At 33.9% G+C, this 18,664-nt stretch overlaps 1 protein-coding gene and 1 pseudogene across 1 annotated transcript; one reads left to right on the top strand and one right to left on the bottom strand.

Annotated features, from left to right (window-relative positions):
* Positions 1 to 1,246: 1,246 nt before the first annotated feature.
* LOC143575578 (glutamate decarboxylase-like) lies at positions 1,247 to 11,901 on the top strand. The gene is made up of 7 exons (XM_077059912.1): positions 1,247 to 1,455; positions 1,554 to 1,758; positions 9,518 to 9,718; positions 10,014 to 10,228; positions 10,650 to 10,903; positions 11,060 to 11,112; positions 11,389 to 11,901. Exons 1-7 carry the CDS (start codon positions 1,367 to 1,369, stop codon positions 11,854 to 11,856), a joined length of 1,485 nt encoding a protein of 494 aa, XP_076916027.1. The 5' UTR covers positions 1,247 to 1,366; the 3' UTR covers positions 11,857 to 11,901.
* A 4,399-nt stretch (positions 11,902 to 16,300) lies between these two features.
* LOC143575594 (F-box/LRR-repeat protein 25-like) lies at positions 16,301 to 18,489 on the bottom strand (annotated as a pseudogene).
* Between the last annotated feature and the right edge of the window lie 175 nt (positions 18,490 to 18,664).

The raw sequence follows: 18,664 nt of genomic DNA, 5'->3' as shown, positions 1-18,664 counted from the left end.
CTCTTACTACAAGATTTATATAACATATCCGGGTTGTTTCTCATGTTAGATTATCTTATTTAAGCGGATTATATCTCAACTCGTGTGCACCAACAATTTAGATCACCGCTTCTATAATTTCATCGATTAGTTTTCTTTAATATTTGCATTGAAAGTCCCTAGATCTTATGTTTGTAGTTTAGATACTTAAGCTTGTTGAATCAGTGAAGCCCTTAATTATTTTCTCTCTTATTAGAAAATATCTAATAAGTAATAACAAAAGGAAAAGCTAAAAGAGCTTAATAATTGAAAATAAAACTCATTAGTCATTAGTGGATTGAAGACCTTATTTGAGGATAAAAATCGTCCAAGTCACATCCAAATGTTCCCACATCCTAGAATCCAAAGTCCATGCCCACCCAACATTAAATTGTGCCAAGACCTAACAATACCAATGAGTTATTTAGAGGCGTGGTTCCTACATAATTAAGATCAAGTTGATTTTTTTAACGACTAACAAACACCCCATGCCGTTGGCCTTCTGGTCCAAATGGCATGTGGGTGTTAACGCCTGGGATCTTATGGTCTCATGTTCGTAACCTGACTTAAGGGAGGTTATCCTACAGTGGTGGGTTTCTTCCTTGATGACGTTTCTGGGTGAGTTAGGCTTGGAACGTCAAAATCAATATAAATGGTTGACATTATGTTTTAGAATAGCTCACTCGGGTATTAGAGGTGTTCTAAACGTTGTTAAAACACACATACACACTTGCATGTGTACACACACACCCTTGAATCCTGCTTCCAAAATCTACATTATTATCCACCATAGGACTTAGAACCCTCAAACTCATAAGGATGGACTACAATTTACACATTTTGATACTACTAGAACAAAGACCCTTTGCTTAATTTCAAGTAGATAGATAATCATGAGAACCATATACATTCTTATAGGGGTAGTGTTGGTCGGATATAATTATAGAAAAGTATAGTAGATTATACCAATACGTAACCGCTTTATGATTAACAACTGAATTCACTAACAGATAAATTTACAAATATTGTCGTGTTAAAACTTTATACATGTCATACACCTCTACACACTCAACTTTTATGCGTTATTCACGTATCCAATTTTAAGTAACACCGACTCAACAAACATTTTCCAAAAATGACACCACTAAAGATATTTATACAATACGAATATCACGCGTCTCTCCCTCATAAAATCAATCATTGACATCATAATTTGGCCCACATCACATATCCTTGTGTTCCCTCAATCTATGGCTTTAAAAATGCTCCTCCTCCACATGATCCAACCTATCTCTCACTCGTAACACACACACACACACACAGTGAACTAGCTAGCAATTAATTAACCATGGTGCTATCTAGAACCATTGGATCAGACTCTGATGACTCTGTGCACTCAACCTTTGCTTCAAGATACGTCCGCACTTGTCTCCCAAGGTGCGGATCGGATTGATCATATATATATATGTGTGTGTGTGTTAAATAATTTGACGTGAAATTTGATTTTGATGTTAATTTGGTGGTTAATGCTGCAGGTTTAGGTTGGCGGAGAATTCGATCCCTAAGGAGGCTGCGTACCAGATCATAAACGATGAGTTGATGTTGGACGGGAACCCGAGGCTGAATCTCGCGTCGTTTGTGACGACGTGGATGGAGCCGGAGTGTGATAAGTTGATGTTGGCTGCCATTAATAAGAATTACGTTGACATGGATGAGTATCCTGTCACTACTGAACTCCAGGTATTCTAATAATCATAATCATATCATAATTATATTCACGTGCATAAACAGTACTTGGATTCTACATTTTAACTCACTTTAGAAGGTAGAAAGTAAAGAGATGAATGAGGCTTTAACTTAGTGTAAAAAAAGAAAAGAGTGAGCTAGAAAAGAGAGAGAATGATGTGTGCTGGTGTTAATGGTTCGGTTTAGACTATAAAACCAAGAAATTGGTCATCAACCAGGTTTGAAGTCGGGTTTTGATATTTTTTCCGAACTGTAGGTCTAAGAGTATGTTTGGGATTTAGTTTAAAAAATTCTTATTGGCTTATTGACTTTTTCAAAAAGCCATTTCGAAAAGCCAGGAGTTGGAGTTTTTGAAAAATGTTAATTAACCATTTCAAAAAGCTAAAATAAAAAATATTTTTGTGATTACCAAACACATTTTAACTTATTGGCTATTTAAAAACACCAATAAGTCAATAAACATTTTTCAAACTCAATCCTAAACATGCACTAATAGGTTTTAAACTGAACTAGATAGTTTGATTTATGGTTTATGTTTAAAAATTGGTTTCAATCAACAAAATTATGCCATAGGATTTTTATCTATATGCTTTTGAATATTTTATTTAAAACTTTAGTATATTTTAGTGGGATACACTAGTAGTTTCAATAAGTGAGATTTGGCATGTTATAATGTAGTCAATTCACTCACAGCATATGGGAAAAATAAAAAATCACATTGAGTGGATATTCCAGATATAATACTTTTAATTATTTATGTAACTTCTTTAGTATATACTTTTTTTATATCATACTTTAATGGTTCTATTTTGATTACAATTATTGAAACTTGAAAGTCATAAGACAGAGCCATCCTGCCACCCGGCTTCCCTTCGGTAACTAGATGATTGGGACAAAGTTCCCATTCATCCCGTCCAAAATCATTCCTTCGACCCAAAATTGCATCATACGCCTTAATGATCTTCATGTTGAATAAGGCAACCACATCACTCAATGGCACTCCAGGGTGTTTTTTTTTCAGCACCACAATCCACATGAGGCGAGACGATGTTTCCATGAGTACTGATGTGCCACCACCCCTCTCCCGCTCCCTTGCCTCCCCATTGCCACTACGCTAATGTATTCATGATTTATCTAAATAGTTTAAATGAACATTGAACACCCTTGTGGGAAACATTCAAACATGAAATCATGGTGATGATGAAACAAATCAAAAATATTGTTTTTTTTTTCTTTAGTAAATAACAAATCTAGTTTTTTAATATTTAACCAAAATATCATAAGTAATAATAATAATTTTTTTGTGGTCAAAACCGGCCATACTTCATTTATGTCTTTATGGCCAATTAGAACTGCCCACTTTCTTTTCGCATGGAATTTAATATTTCAAAAGAGATATGTCCCCTTTAAAGTTAATCATATTAAATAATTCCTAACGTATGGTTAAGAGACTGCCGCCTGTATGGAATAGTTGATTTGATTCTTCTTGCAGTTTCTAAATAAAAAAGTTGTTTGGATTTTCTAACAGCATTCTAAATGGGTTCTCCACCTTCATCTTTAAAATTTAACTAAAAATCACAATTTTTTAAATTTATACATTAATTTTTAAAAACCTCCCCCAACCCATTCTCCATTTCTATCTTTATATTCTTTTTTTATTATTTATTTCTCTTTCTTCCATTTATATCTTAAACTATTAAGGAGAGAGTTGGAAATGAAGTGCTTTGACATTGCTCTAAATTTGGAGATCTATTGTAGCATTTTGTTAAAATTTAGAGATGAAGTGCTTTGACATTGCTCTAAATTTGGAGATCTATTGTAGCATTTTGTTAAAATTTGGAGATGAAGTTTGGAGATAGGGAATGGATTGGAGCCATTTTTTAGATGTTTTTTTTTTAAATTTTAGAGATGGGGATAGAAATAGGGAACCTAATGGGAATGCTCTAATAATTACCATCAATCAAGTCTCTACCTTTAAATATAATATATAATGGGGAAAGTGAATACGGTGCTGTTACGTGCCTAAGCTTGCACGCAAAACCATTCAAAACTACGTCGTTTTGATTAAATACCCTAAAAAAGGAAAGTTAAAGATTACGATTTGTTTCCATTTCTTTTCAATTTCTTGGTGCTTTTCAATTTCTTTTTTCTCATTCAATCTAATCCTCTTTTCCAAGCAAATTTGATATTCTAGTTTATCTATACAAATGTCCGCCTGTCAATTTTTTTCCCAGTTTAAAAGAAAAAAACCTAAAACTAAAATCCATTTCCCTGCTCCTTAGTTCATTTGTCCCCAACAAATACCTTCATCTTCCTTCAAGAACAAATTAATCAATTAATCACTTTCTGAAATTGCTAATTTGAATGAACATACGAATCTGATAGGTTAATAATAGAATTGGTTTTTCAATCAAAATATATAACCGGTTCATAATGAACCTTATGGGTGGGTTCTTATAAAACAGAATTGATTGATAATCGAGTTCACCTTGTTGATAATGAACGTGGTTCTTTTGTCTTTAGATTTATAGTTTATAAGTTGTTTTAAAAATTATAACAAGAATAAAATTAATTTTTAATTGTTTTTAATCAAAACGACGTAGTTTTGAATGGTTTTGCGTGCAAGATTAGGCGCGTGACAACACCGTATTCACTTTCCCCATATCTAATAAATTCGGAAAAAGATTGACTCCAAATCTTTTCATGTCCAACAATTTATTCTTTTTTTTATAACGTCCAAACTAAGTAACGTCGGATACTTTGTGTGCGGCCTCTATTAGTTAAAGGTAGCCCGAGCTGACGACGAGCCTGGAAGGACAGAGCTCCTAGCAGTCCATCTATTGAGGGATTCCTCGGAAAAAACCCGACCCCCACGCTGCCAAATGGCACGACAGCGAGGAGCCGGCAAAACCGGGTGAGATCAGGACCCGAACCCTGGCAAGCCAGGGTCATCCATCATATCTCTCATATAAATTGGTGATAGTGAGGTTTGAAACCTCTCACTTGTAAAGTGAGTGTTCTACCATTGAACCACATCCAATTTATACATCGTTTTTTTAATCGGCCAATGTATAAGTCCGACTATCCGATGTAATTTAATGAAAAAAGACGACCGGTACATAAACACAAAAAACTTTTGGTAGTCCAATCCCATCATTTATTGTTTTAGGAAACACTTATCGTCTGAAGGCTCACTAGAATAAAATATGGTTGGCATCAAATTTGAACATGAGATCTTACGGTTTCCAACAGTTTATTCTTAAAATAATCACTTTTACGGTAACTTAATTTATCTTTGTATACAAGAAGTCAAAAACTTACAAATAAAATGATAATTATTATTATAATTTATTTTTCTTTAAAAAGGAAAATATGTTAAAAAAAACAAAGAGGAATCACTTACAAAAGACAAGTAGCCCGAAAAAGAAATTAAGAAAAACACCAAACAAAGAAATTAACAAAACTGAACCTACACGGTTACACCAGTTCTTCCAATCAAGACAAAACCTTTTGCTTCTTGGTTTAACCTGTAAGAAAGGCGTCGGCTTGATCTCATACACCATCTTGGACACAGAGAAAGAAATGTTATTAAAGATAATGTCATTTTCAAATCGGTTTGACATAGAGAATGAAATATTATTTGATCTCATACGCCGATTTATCACCTCTGCCCACGAGTACTTTTGACCTTTCCATCATGCTGCTATTGCCAACATATATATCTTTATCCATTTGACATATCTATTTTCACGAATCATCAAGGGATCGCTTGATCAATACCGACTCCCACTAGTATGACCCTTTATGAGTAGATGAGATAACTATTACCCAAAAAGAGTTATTACCCGATTTGAACCGAGACAACCATTTCGCAAGTAAGTTTGTGCTCATTGCTTTTAGACTGCCAGCCCTTAGGCCGCCCCTGTCCCTTATAATTTTGTTCCAAACAATCAAACTTATCTTCTCCTTTCCTTCGACCCTCCCCATAAAAAAGTTTTCTTTTGCTTTTGAGTTGCTTTAAAATTATCTAGTGCTTTGAAAATGGAGAAGCAATATGAGCCAGCTCCCCAAAACTGATTTAATAAGTGTTAACCGACTTCCAAACGATAAATCCTTTGCCTCCACTTCGATAATTTCTTATTGAATTATTCAAAATAGGCATCCGATTCCATACATATTAGACCCAATCGGTAGGTCCAAATGTATAAAAGGAAGCTTAGCGGTTTTACACCTTAACGAAGTTGTGATCCAGTAAAAACAACAGTAAACACGTGTTCTAATCACCTTAAACTAGTTAGGACAAGTAGAATGTCAAATCACGAGTACTATGTAGTCAATGCAAAAGCAATGTAAGCAATCTAACATCATATACAAATACCAAAAGCAATCTAACATTACATCTTAACTAAACCATAAGCACTATGTGAACATCTAAACAAATACCATAAAAATATTGTTTTATACTATCTTTTTAAAGTAAAATTACAATTTTTTAGTATTAATACGGAAAACAATATTTTTTATGGTAAAATGAGTTGTTTTTTTTAAGCTACAAATACGTTTATCATGTTGAATTTCACGTGTATGACACATTTTTTTGAATTTGTACCGTATTAAGCAGGGCCGGCTCCAATAAAGAAAAAAAAATTTGGGTCGAAGGCGAAAATTTTTTGGGCCTTAAGTAAAATGAGTGTTTTGTTGGGTTTAAACAATTTAATTTTTATATGGGTTTACTTGGTTATAATTGGGTTGTGTAAAAAATTTTGGTATAAAAATAGGATTAAACATGGCTCAAATGAGAGTAGAACCCACAAACTTTGGGTTGAGAGTAATACCCCTTTGCAACTAGACCAAACTAATGGTTTTGTAATTAATTTCAAACATTAAATATACATATTGTTTTTAATAAAAATAAATATAATTTAAAAAAAAAATCGGACCTAACGGGGTGTCGAGCCTGTGGCCGTCGACCACTCCGCCACCCCTATTGGCCGGCCCTGGACTATTAAGGCAGTGCCAGATTCAACCCCTTCGTAACACTCCTAATTTCAAATTTAATAGTTAAGAATATCACATTAATCACTTGTTACTATAATAAAAAATATAATAATTTTATTCGTTCCTTCAAACTTTTAGTATGTTTTGAAGCCCTCATATTTTATTTAAAGTCCAAAATTATTATTTAAAAAACAAAGAGTGATAAGTTGCAAATAGCAAGAAGCCTGGATACACATGGAAAGAAAGTATAAACTAATAACCTTGAAACATAAAATCAATTTATAAAAGGAAAAATTCATCGAATTAAGCTTACACAATTTCTCTTCCATACTTAAACATTTTGTTTCTATTATTCACCTATTAGTATGATGTTGATTTTAGTGGCAGATCTAGACGAACTCTCAGGGGTAACATTATTTTCCTTTTTACCGTATTTTATACAATTTAAACGGAATTTTGTTTTACTGTATGTCATACAATAATAATTTTTTTCCATATTTCGTATAATAACTTTTTTTAACTTGTTGTTGGATATATATCATCATTTTATTAGAATTTTCTGCTAAGGCTATATGTAGTGGGCGCCGGTTAGGGGCGAAACTGGGCGACAAATGGCGCAAACACCGCCCCTGGGCGATATTTGGGCGAAAAGGGGCGGGGGCGGGGTGAACTTATCGCCCGGAAGAAGAAGAAGTTTATTATTATTATATTATATATTATTATATTACTATTGTGTATATATGTATATATATATGTATATATATATATATGTATATGTGTTGTGTGTGTGATATATATATATATATATATATATATGTATATCAGTATATGTGTTGTGTGTGTGTGTATATTTGTATATGTATATGTATATATGTTGTGTGTGTGATATATATATATATATGTATATATGTTGTGTGTGTGTGTATATATGTATAGGCAAAATGAATCCTAGAAACAACCCGAACCAACCGAACCACCCATTCTCTCCTTTCGGTCAACACCATGGTTCGCAAAACCAACCGAACGTGAACTTACAATGGAACCCGATGAACCTAAACCAACCGAGCTATCCGTTTCAATTTCCCGACCCGAACCTAAAAATGTACGCCAACCAAGCTATATGTTTTTTTTTATATTTTTAGTTATGTATTTTTTTTGTATTCTTTTTAATTTTAATGCATTTTTATTTAATTATTTGAATAAATTGGTTTTTATTTAATTAGTTTAATTATAAAAAGAAAATAATAAAAAAGACATTGTGGGCCAACTTGTAGCCCCTACACCATTACACCCCAAAAACAAATTTCCACTCCATGCTGACTGGGCGCCACGTGTCACAATTCGCCCCTAATTGTAGCCCCTCCACTACACATGGCCTAATAAGACGTTGTCGTTTCATCTTCATAGTTCACTAAGTTCAGAAAGAAACAATATTTAAAACCTAAATCCCTAATCAAATCCAATTTACATTTCCAATATCCAATAAACCATAATTAATCAATCAAATATCCAATTGCCTGAAAACAAATCCAAATTAACAATTTATATAAAAAAATTAACAATTACAATTTTAGATAAAAGTAGAAGAATACCTAAACTGAAAAGTTAGAAGTCGAATCGTGGATGAGGGACCGAGGAAACACCGATCGTCGGCTACAGAGTGGGGGTCCGATGACCGGAGAAGGCAACACGGGGTCTGGGCAGCAGGGGGTGGAATCAACGTGGGGTGGATAGTGCTGAATGAAACTTTGTTTTGTTGAACGTTGAAGTCTGGCCCAGTCCAAGCGTAAAGGAACAACGAACAATGGTTTATTTGATTTGGACTTTAAATTTTTATCAGGCTTTAATTGGTTTTAACTTTTAATTTGGTTGAGCTTTAAACAAATAGGAGTAACGTTATATTTTTTGTGGGGCAGCGAAATACGAAAACTGACTAAATAAAAAAATAATTACATAATGATGAAAAGTTGAGGGGTTCCGGATGTTACCTTGGTTATAGGCTACGCCCGCCCTGGACTTGATTTGATATCATTTGATAACGATAAAAAATAACATCATATTCCTTGATTTCTGAAATCATCCAACCCATATTTTATTTAGTTGATAGGTGTCCTGCAAGAGACAACTTTAACGATTCAATCATGATTTTTTTCCTTTCTAGATGCTTTAGAATTTTAAATTATATATCGTGTCTATGGTTTCTTTTCCTTTCCAGATGCTCAACTACTTTTAATCAAAACCAAAATTATTTAAATTAAATTATCAATTCATATTGTTTCATGTCTTAATCAAAGTGGAAAATTAATTATGGGTAATCGGACAGCAAGTCGTGTCGTAACCCCTTTTTTTCTATATCATTTTGGTACTCTTTATCACTTCTATACAACGTGCAAGATTGTTGTTGCTCAAAGATCAGTCTAGAAGAAACAATAACAAAAGTCATTCAAAATTGATTTGATTTGTAAACGAGCCAAACTTAGTTGAACTGTCTTGGCTCGTGAACAACCCTACTTCTATCTATATATAGAATCTGAATTATGCTTTATCAATTATACAAACAACTATACGTTATCTGGTGGTTGATCAAGTAGCTAGACAAGGACCGGACCATAATAGATTATTAGGCTCATAAATCTCCTTACATCCTTATATTATATACGTTTGGTCTTATTAAAGTGTTATAAGTTAGTGTATTCTACATCTTCTATTTACATCATCTTAATTTTTGAATAATTCTACGTTGAACCAAATACAGAACCGTTGCGTGAACATAATAGCACATCTTTTCAACGCGCCGCTTGGTGAGTCCGAGACAGCTGTCGGGGTTGGAACTGTTGGCTCATCGGAAGCAATCATGCTGGCTGGACTGGCTTTCAAAAGAAAATGGCAAAACAAAATGAAAGCTCTTGGAAAACCTTGGGATAAGCCTAACATTGTTACTGGTGCTAATGTTCAGGTAGTAAAATGTTTATTAAAATAAGTTACACTTAATTATTTAATAAAAAAAAACAGAAAGAGAATTTTTTACGAATTTTCACAGTGTTTTCATAACCGTACCTATTATCGAACTGATCACCATACTGGATAGCTGGTTAGACCAGTCGAACTGGATGACGTAAAGATTAGTTTTAGAAAAATACTTAAATATTTCATAAAAATATAATTATGTATAAAACTGAAAGTTTAATATAAGTATATCACCTTAACCGTACCTATTAAAAACATTAATTTTTGAAAGTTAATTTTTTAAGGTTTGCTGGGAGAAATTTGCTCGGTATTTTGAAGTGGAGTTGAAGGAAGTGAAGTTAAGTGAAGGTTACTACGTGATGGATCCTGAGAAAGCTGTGGAAATGGTTGATGAAAACACCATTTGTGTGGCTGCTATCTTGGGTTCCACCCTCAATGGTGAATTTGAAGACGTTAAACGTTTAAATGACCTCTTAGTTGATAAAAATGCTCAGACCGGGTATGTACATCAACGAATCCATTTTTCAAAACCGCATAAACACTTATACACATTGTTTTAACAGTGAAACATAAGACGTTTATGTATTTGACACTCTTTTCTTTTCCTTACTAAATTTCATAAGCGCTACGTACATGTGTTTATGTGGTTCTCGTAATTCTCTATTAAATTTGGTTTAGTGCATCATGAAATGGGAACATAAAACACATGGACATATTATTTTAGGGCATGTAACACGGTTATCTCACCAAAAAACTGTATATATTTTCTCTACCAGTGAATCTTGTATGCAGTAGATACAAGTATTTTTGTGTTTCTCGCGCTTCTCCACTTAAAATTGATTGTGTATTAACTGTTCTCCTTAGTTTTATATATACAAGTTTAATAATATTTAAATGATATGTGTGCCATGGGAATGTAGATGGGATACCCCGATTCATGTGGACGCAGCAAGCGGAGGGTTTATCGCACCATTTATTTACCCGGAACTGGAATGGGATTTCCGGTTGCCATTGGTTAAGAGTATAAATGTTAGCGGTCACAAGTACGGGCTTGTTTATGCCGGAATTGGGTGGGTGATTTGGAGGAACAAAGAAGACTTGCCTGATGAACTCATCTTTCACATTAACTATCTTGGTGCTGATCAACCAACTTTCACCCTCAACTTCTCCAAAGGTATATTAACAAAATATTAATCTTACTTTTAGCATTGACATAAGGTGTAAAAAAACACAATTCTAGTTTAGCTGGTATAGAGCCTTATGATGACCCCAAATAAAAATTTGAACCCTCTAACAGATAGTCAACTTCTTTAATTGGACTATTTTGCAGGTTCTAGTCAAATAATTGCTCAATACTATCAGCTCATCCGCTTGGGTTTCGAGGTATGTTTTCATCTTTAAACTAGTATCCGAGTTAACATATGCACAAGTACACGTTCGACCATTTGTGATGGTTACAACGATTGTCGCAAGTAACGCGCTTGCAGCTCGCTAAACAGTAAAAACTATGACGATTTTTTAACCGAATCATGTGTGTGACAAACTTAGCAACAAAAAGAGTGTCACAATATCACTGATGGTTTTTGCAACAAACCACTAATAAATAAAGCTACTACTATTAGTATGGCTAACATTTGTACAACTAATATTTATTAACAGGGATACAAGAACATCATGGAAAACTGTCGAGACAATGCATTGGTCCTAAAGGAAGGTTTGGAGAAAACTGGACGGTTCAACATCGTCTCTAAAGACACCGGGGTCCCACTTGTAGCCTTCTCATTAAAGGACCACAGTCAGCACAATGAGTTTGAGATATCAGACATGTTGAGGCGGTTTGGGTGGATCGTGCCAGCTTACACAATGCCACCCAATGCACAACATATCACGGTTTTGAGAGTGGTGATAAGGGAAGACTTCTCAAGAACGTTGGCCGATAGGCTCGTGAGTGACATCGTTAAGGTGCTTCAGGAGCTCGATACACTGCCGGCTAAGGTGACTGCTAAGATAGAAATAAGTGAAGAGAAGGGAATAGAGTATAAAACCGAACTTGAGGTGCAAAGGAAGTATACAGATGCTTGGAAGAGGTTTGTAGCTAATAAGAGGAAAATTAACGGCGTGTGTTAGATTTGGTTAAAAGTATTGTTGTGTCGTGTCGTCTTGTATTGTGTTGTGTTGTGTTTGAGAATTATAATAATGGAATTGATTGTTGTATTTTTGTTGTATTTGGATGATCTCAAACGATGTGTAATATTGCTTGTGAATGCACTATGTAACACCAAATCCGGTTAATGGATTGTTATTACTGTGGATTTTATGGATAATAAATTACATAAACTTTTTAATATGGTTTTGTTAAATTATGATCTTTGCTCCTATGTTTTTTTACTTTTTACTAATTGTTTTAACTTAAATTTTGGTACTTCGTTCAAGTAAAATTACATTCTCTTTGGGTCCTACAATTTCTTTTAACTTTATGTTCAAATAAAATTTTAAAGGTCTACTAGTTCTTTCAAAAATTAGAAGTAATAAACATGAAGTTTTTGTGATTTTGTTTGTTTTAAATTTAAGAGTTACTATCTACAAATTTTTGGCCCTTTTATACTCTTTACTTTTCTTTTTTTGAATTTTATTTTAAAAACACTCTCCAAGACCAGTTCATAAGTAGAATATAGGGTCGTTGCGAATGCCATTACCAAGGCGTGTTGGCATCAAAATCTTCTGCTAGAACTTCATGATCCCATCACAAAGCTGCTATTGTTTATTGTCATAATGTGTCTGCAATCTTCCTATATAAAAATCCAGTTCAATATTTCGGACTAAACATGTGAGATTGACACACATTTTTTGTCCCAAAAGGTTCATATTGATCACATTCGGGTCCTCTTATGTGCCTTCTTCATTTCAATATAAGTAGATATATTATTAAATATTTTTGTTGTGTAGAATTATTGGTAACTCTGGATCTTAGCCATGTTATCATAATTGGAAGATTTATGGTTGTACTCTTCACCTACAAATAGAGGGTTGCATTATGAATGTGATTAGGATACTGGGGTGCATTAAAATTAAAGAGACTTTGGGCTTACCATAAATTTCCTGTTAGTTTGGGTTAATTTCAGAATGTGTAGATGTGTTACCTCAGAAGTCTATATAATGCAACTGGTATGATACTTTTACACCTGACCTATTACGAGTGTTATGACTTGATCCGCCTGTTTTTATCAGAGAACTAGCAAAAACCATCAAATACGACCTGAATATATATAATCTGAACAATCAATAACGAAGCAAAAGATAATATATAGATTAGTCAAAATATTATTGTCATGATTCTAAACCGTCACTACATATGTAAATATAAAGCAGAATATAATATTATTAATTTGTTAAACTCTAATCTCTACTGATAGCCCTCGTCCAAACCGATAGACTCCTAAAACCAATGCGTCTGAAAGTCTCCATATCCGCATACTGGCTATTCCATTATCCTGCTTTTTCTTGGACTACTGTTTAGATGTTAATAAGTGAGGTAAATAATGTGTATATAAAATAAGTTAATAAAAAATGTACCTTCTCTCTTTCTAAAGCTAATTGCTTTTCCTTTAGAAGATAATGCCATTGACAATGAGGAAGAAGGCGACACAATCTGAATACCTTGATCTTCTTGTTGAAGTAGCTTCTCCTGTGTAAACTAAAGAAAAAAGAACATCTATGATTAACTGCAGGGTACAAACATAATCTAAACAATTTGAAGTGCAACGGAAGTGAAATAACTGATCATCTTTCTAACTTTGTTAGAAAAACATATAATATATAATGAATGTCAAAAATAGACTACATATAACTATTACCTTGACAAGATCACTTTGTTCTTCAAAAGGAAAAGATGATCTTAAAGTTAGAGATTGAGGATGACAACACCAAAGTACAACTTCCACAAGAGCTATATGAGCCAACGATTCATCACTGGTGTCTAGTTCTAGCTCAACATGCTCGAGTTCATAAGGTGGCAACTCAATTGCCTTTAGCTTCTCTAACTCTATGAATTTCTGCAAGACAATACAACATTGTGTTGGTATTATTTTAAATAACTTCAACAAACTTCAATATACATACTTGAACCGAAAACAAACTTGTTCATACTTGGTTTGGTTTGGAACTGAATGGTTTGAATTTAAAGACAAGAGCGATATATTTCCTTGGTGATCAGTAAAGAATAGAGGCTTATGACGACCCCAAGACAAAATTTTCTGGTGGAGAATAGAGGCTTACGACGACCCCGAAATAAAAATATGAACCCTCTAAACAATAGTCAGCTTCTTTGGATTGCATGTTCTAGTCAAATAATTGCTCAATACTATCAGCTCATCTGCTTGGTTTTGAGGTTCGTTTTCATCATTAAATGAGTATCTGAGTTAACATTTGCACGACTACACATTCGACCATTTGTGATGGTTAAAACGACCATCGTTGCAAATAATGTGCTCGCAGCTTGCTAATCAGTAATAATTAAGATGTATTTGAAAATGAAATCATGTTTGTGGCACACTTAGTGACGAAAAGAGTGTCACAATTATATCACTAAAGGTTTTTGCAACATACCACTAAGAAATAAAGCTACTACTATTAGTATGGCTACCATTTGTACAACTAATATTTATTACCGTGGATACACTAACATCATGGCAAACTGTCGAGAAAATGCAATGGTCCTGAAGGAAGGTTCGGAGAAAACTGAACGGTTCAACATCGTCTCTAAAGACAACGGGTCCCACTAGTAGCCTTCTTACTAAAAGACAGCAGTCAACACAACGAGTTTGAGATATCAGACATGTTGAGGCGGTTTGGGTGGATCGTGCCAGCCTACACAATGACACACAATGCACAACCTATCATGGTTTTGAGAGTGGTGATAAGGGAAGACTTCTCAAGAACGTTGGCCGACAGACTCGTGAGTGACATCGTTAAGGTGATTCAGGAGCTCGATATGTTGCCGGCTAAGGTGAATGCTAAGATAGAGATAAGTGAATAGAAAGGAATAGTGGATAAAACCGAATTTGAGGTGCAGAGGAAGTTTATAGATGCTTGGAAGAAGTTTGTAGCTAATAAGAGGAAAACTAACGGCGTGTGTTAGATTTGGTTAAATTTATTGTCGTGTCATGTCATGTCATGTTGTGTTGTGTTTGAGAATTATAATAATGGAATTGATTGTTGTATTTGGATGCTCTCAAACGATGTGTAATGCTTGTGAACGTACTATGCAACACCAATCTGGTTAATGGATTGTTAGTTACATGGATTTCATGGAAAAGCTAAGGAATAAATTACAATATTACATAAATTTTTAGTATGTCTTTGCTGAGGCGATATGGCTTCGAAACTTTCTGCTCGAACTCCATGTTCCCCTAAGTAGAGCTAACGTGATACCGTGTTCGCAGTTTACCCTTATAGAAAAATCAACGAGTACAAATGCTAGTTTGAATTTGATGAATGTCACAAAGGGTTGTATTGTGAATGTGATTATCAAATTATTGAGATACCATAAACGCCTTTTCTTCTCATATGCTCAGCACTGACATATATGAAGCCAAATTAACCACACAGCATAAAAATATGGGAAATGATAAAAAGTAGGGCTGTTCAAAGGGTAAGACCCTACCCTTTTATCTAATACCTTACCCGGACCCTTTACCCTTTTAGGAAGAAACGTGGACCCGGGACCCTACCCTCTAAACAATAAAAGGGTCGGGTATAAATAAAGGTTTTAAGGGTCAAAACCCTTTACCCTTTAAGACAGTAATCAAATCTCTTTTTCTGCATTAACTAGTTGCATATCTCATATATGAGTTTAATATATGAATCTTAAAACAATTTTACTTTTATTTAATAACATAATAAAGTCTAACTTTGAAAGTTAATCATCTATTTGAACTGATGCATTTAATATTCACATTTACAAATTACATGTAGAGAATAATTCAGTGATTCCCATATATATGTTTTCATTCTGTAGTATGCGTTTATTTTTGTTTTTCCTAGTAATTGAGAAATTTCGGATGAATCATATATGAAATACAAATCTCTCATAAATTTCAGATTAATCGCGAATCTCATATATATCTATTTAGAAACTAGTAAACGGGTCAAGGGTTTGAAAAAGGGTCAGACCCTCGAAACCCTTTTACCCTTTAAGGTGAAATTTAAATACCCTTTACCCGGCCCATATTATATATTCGGGTCTAATTAAGGGTTTTAAGAGTCGCATAACCGGGTTTCAAGGGTCCGACCCTTATCTTGCTCACCCCTAATAAAAAGTACAAACTATAGTTGCCCACTCTGACTTTAATTTCCATTTAAAGTAAATAAGATCATAAAAATGAACGACTTGATTAGTAGTGCATTTAAAATTTAAATAAACTTTGGGCTTACCATAGATTTCATGTTGGTTCGGGTTGATTTCTGAATCACTATAATTCTATCTCAGAATTTGTAAAATTCTATATAATGCAGTTGGTATGATAATTACAAATTTTGACCTGTTTTGAATGTAATGACACGACCCGCCCGCTTTATCAAGATTAGCAAAAACCATCAAGCAAGGCCCGGAGATAGACAATCTAAACAATCAATAATGAAGCAAAAGCTGCCTATACATATAGATTAGTCAAAACATCACTGTCTTGATTCTAAATCATCACTACATATATAAAGCAGAATATGATATCATCAATTTGTTATAAAACACTAAATTAAACAAAAGTTTTATAAAAAAAAAGTTTAGTTTTCATTCCTTTATGAAAGTAATTGCTTTTCCTTCAGAAGGTAACGCCATCAACAATGAAGAAGAAGGCGACACAATCTTAATATTGGTATGACGTTGATGTTCTTGTTGAAGTAGCTTCTCATGTGCAAACTGAAGAATAAATAACAGATATAAAAAGAAGTAACAATTAGTAAAACGTTTAACATCTTTATGGATTGCAGTGTACAAACATAGTCTAAACAATGAAAGTGAACTAGTTCATCATATTTGTTAAAAAAAATCAGATAGAGTGTAATTTTGTCTCATCAAACAATAAACTACATATAACTCTTACCTTGATAACATCACTTTGTTCTTCAAAAGGAAAAGACGATCTTAGAGTTAGAGATCGAGGACAACAACACCAAAGCATAACTTAAACAAAAGCTATATGAGCCAACGATTCATCATTGGTGTCTAGTTCTAGCTCAACATGTTCGAGTTCATAAGGTGGCAACTCAATCGCCTTTAGCTTCTCTAACTCTATGAATTTCTGCAAGACATACAACATTGTGTTAAAACTATTTTATAATTTATATAAGCGTTCACAATAGAGTAATACATAAAAGATTGATAAAAAACGAACCTTACAAAATATCGCGTGAATATACAAGTTCAAGACTTTAAATCCATTTTTCTTGTCCAAAAATAGCCTCAACCTTTGGAACGAAAGAGTATCTATAAAGTTACCGGGATAACATCGCATACATGCTTTCAAATGGGTTGAATCTGCTATAAGAGGCTAGAGTATACGATTTTCACAAGAGTAATTAAAGACAACCATATTGAGGGTATTTAATCCAGTTCCTTCCAAATCAAAGTTTGAATGCAACGCCAATGTCCTCAAGGAAGGACTTGACAACTTCACTTTGTTGCATTTATCATAAATAGCCAAAAGCAAATTTTCAATGAAGGGAAGTTGGATAAGAAGTTGGTAAAAGTAAAACCATTGGATTTTGATAAACGATGTCGAAAGTAAGCCACTTTTGTTAGTTTTTTGCATGAAGCCAAGTTCATTCGCGGCCACCGTGTTTCATTCCTATCCGCTACCAAAAGATAAGACAAATATGTAGCTTCAATATCTATTATTTCGAGTCCCATGTTGTAAATCCAAACTTCTTGAAGATATTGATGCCCATAAGCACAAAACCTTTTCTAACCCTTACAACTGATAATATAAACGACTTTTAAAAGAGGGCAACTAGTGGTGAGATACTTGATCACATCATCATCTATCGGAACGCTTTCAAGTCTCAATTTAATCAAAGATTTAAATTTGACACCATCGACCATCAAGGAAGAAGGCAACTCACAACCACAAATGGTTAAAGATTGTAACACAGATACAGATAAGAGCGTGTTAGTCAAACGATACCTAACAGAAGCAGAAGTAATAGTAATGACCAACTCCTTCACGCCATTCTTAAAAACTAAATCAAGACATTTGTTAACAATATCTAATTCTGCATGCTCCCGGATGGTTGCAACGAGCTTGAACTTGTGAGCAGTGAAATTTTGATGGCAAAATCTAGACGTGGTATAGTCGACATACTTGAAAAAACTTTCTTGAGATGTAAACTTCTGAATCTTAAAATATAAAATGGGGAAAGACGCTGTTAGGTGAAACCATGTCTTAGACAATACACTCATTCGAACAAGCTCCGTAGGAGTTTTAAGAAACGAGAGTATGTGATGAACAATAAAATCAGGAAGCTGTGAAATCCGATCCATCATATCTCTCCAATTTCACCAACTACAAAAGAGACATAAAAATTAAAAATATATATACAAGCGGTAAAACAAATATTTATCTAGAACATATATCAAATTTACATGTTCATACGAATGGGACTGCAGAAAATCGAGAGAGCGAGCGGTGGGTTTAGTTCAGGAAGGGTTTTGAGTGATTATTCGATTGATATTGAATTTAAGCGGGCCAAGTATTATGGATAATTAATTATTTTTTATTAAATAAATATATGTTTAGAGGCCCAAAAAAGTGAAAAACGTAAGGGGTCATCATTTTATAAATGTGGAAATACATGGAAAGCCCTTCAACAAACTTCAATATGCATACTCCATAGTAGGATCCCATGGGTTGTTCACAAACTCGGGTGTGCTTATACCTAG

The sequence above is a fragment of the Bidens hawaiensis genome, unplaced genomic scaffold (genome assembly GCF_021521415.1).
Source record: "Bidens hawaiensis isolate Kalapana, Puna unplaced genomic scaffold, B.hawaiensis_p1.1 tig00027544_1, whole genome shotgun sequence".
NCBI classification, from domain to species: Eukaryota; Viridiplantae; Streptophyta; class Magnoliopsida; order Asterales; family Asteraceae; genus Bidens; species Bidens hawaiensis.
This window is presented reverse-complemented; position numbering and strand designations above follow the sequence as displayed.

Excerpts from the sequence above, each read along its gene's own strand:
- LOC143575578 (XM_077059912.1), top strand. The coding sequence starts at position 1,367 with ATGGTGCTATCTAGAACCATTGGATCAGACTCTGATGACTCTGTGCAC. Across the intron at positions 1,456-1,553 it reads GTCCGCACTTGTCTCCCAAG|GTTTAGGTTGGCGGAGAATT; the intron begins GTGCGGATCGGA and ends TTAATGCTGCAG. Across the intron at positions 9,719-10,013 it reads TTACTGGTGCTAATGTTCAG|GTTTGCTGGGAGAAATTTGC; the intron begins GTAGTAAAATGT and ends TAATTTTTTAAG.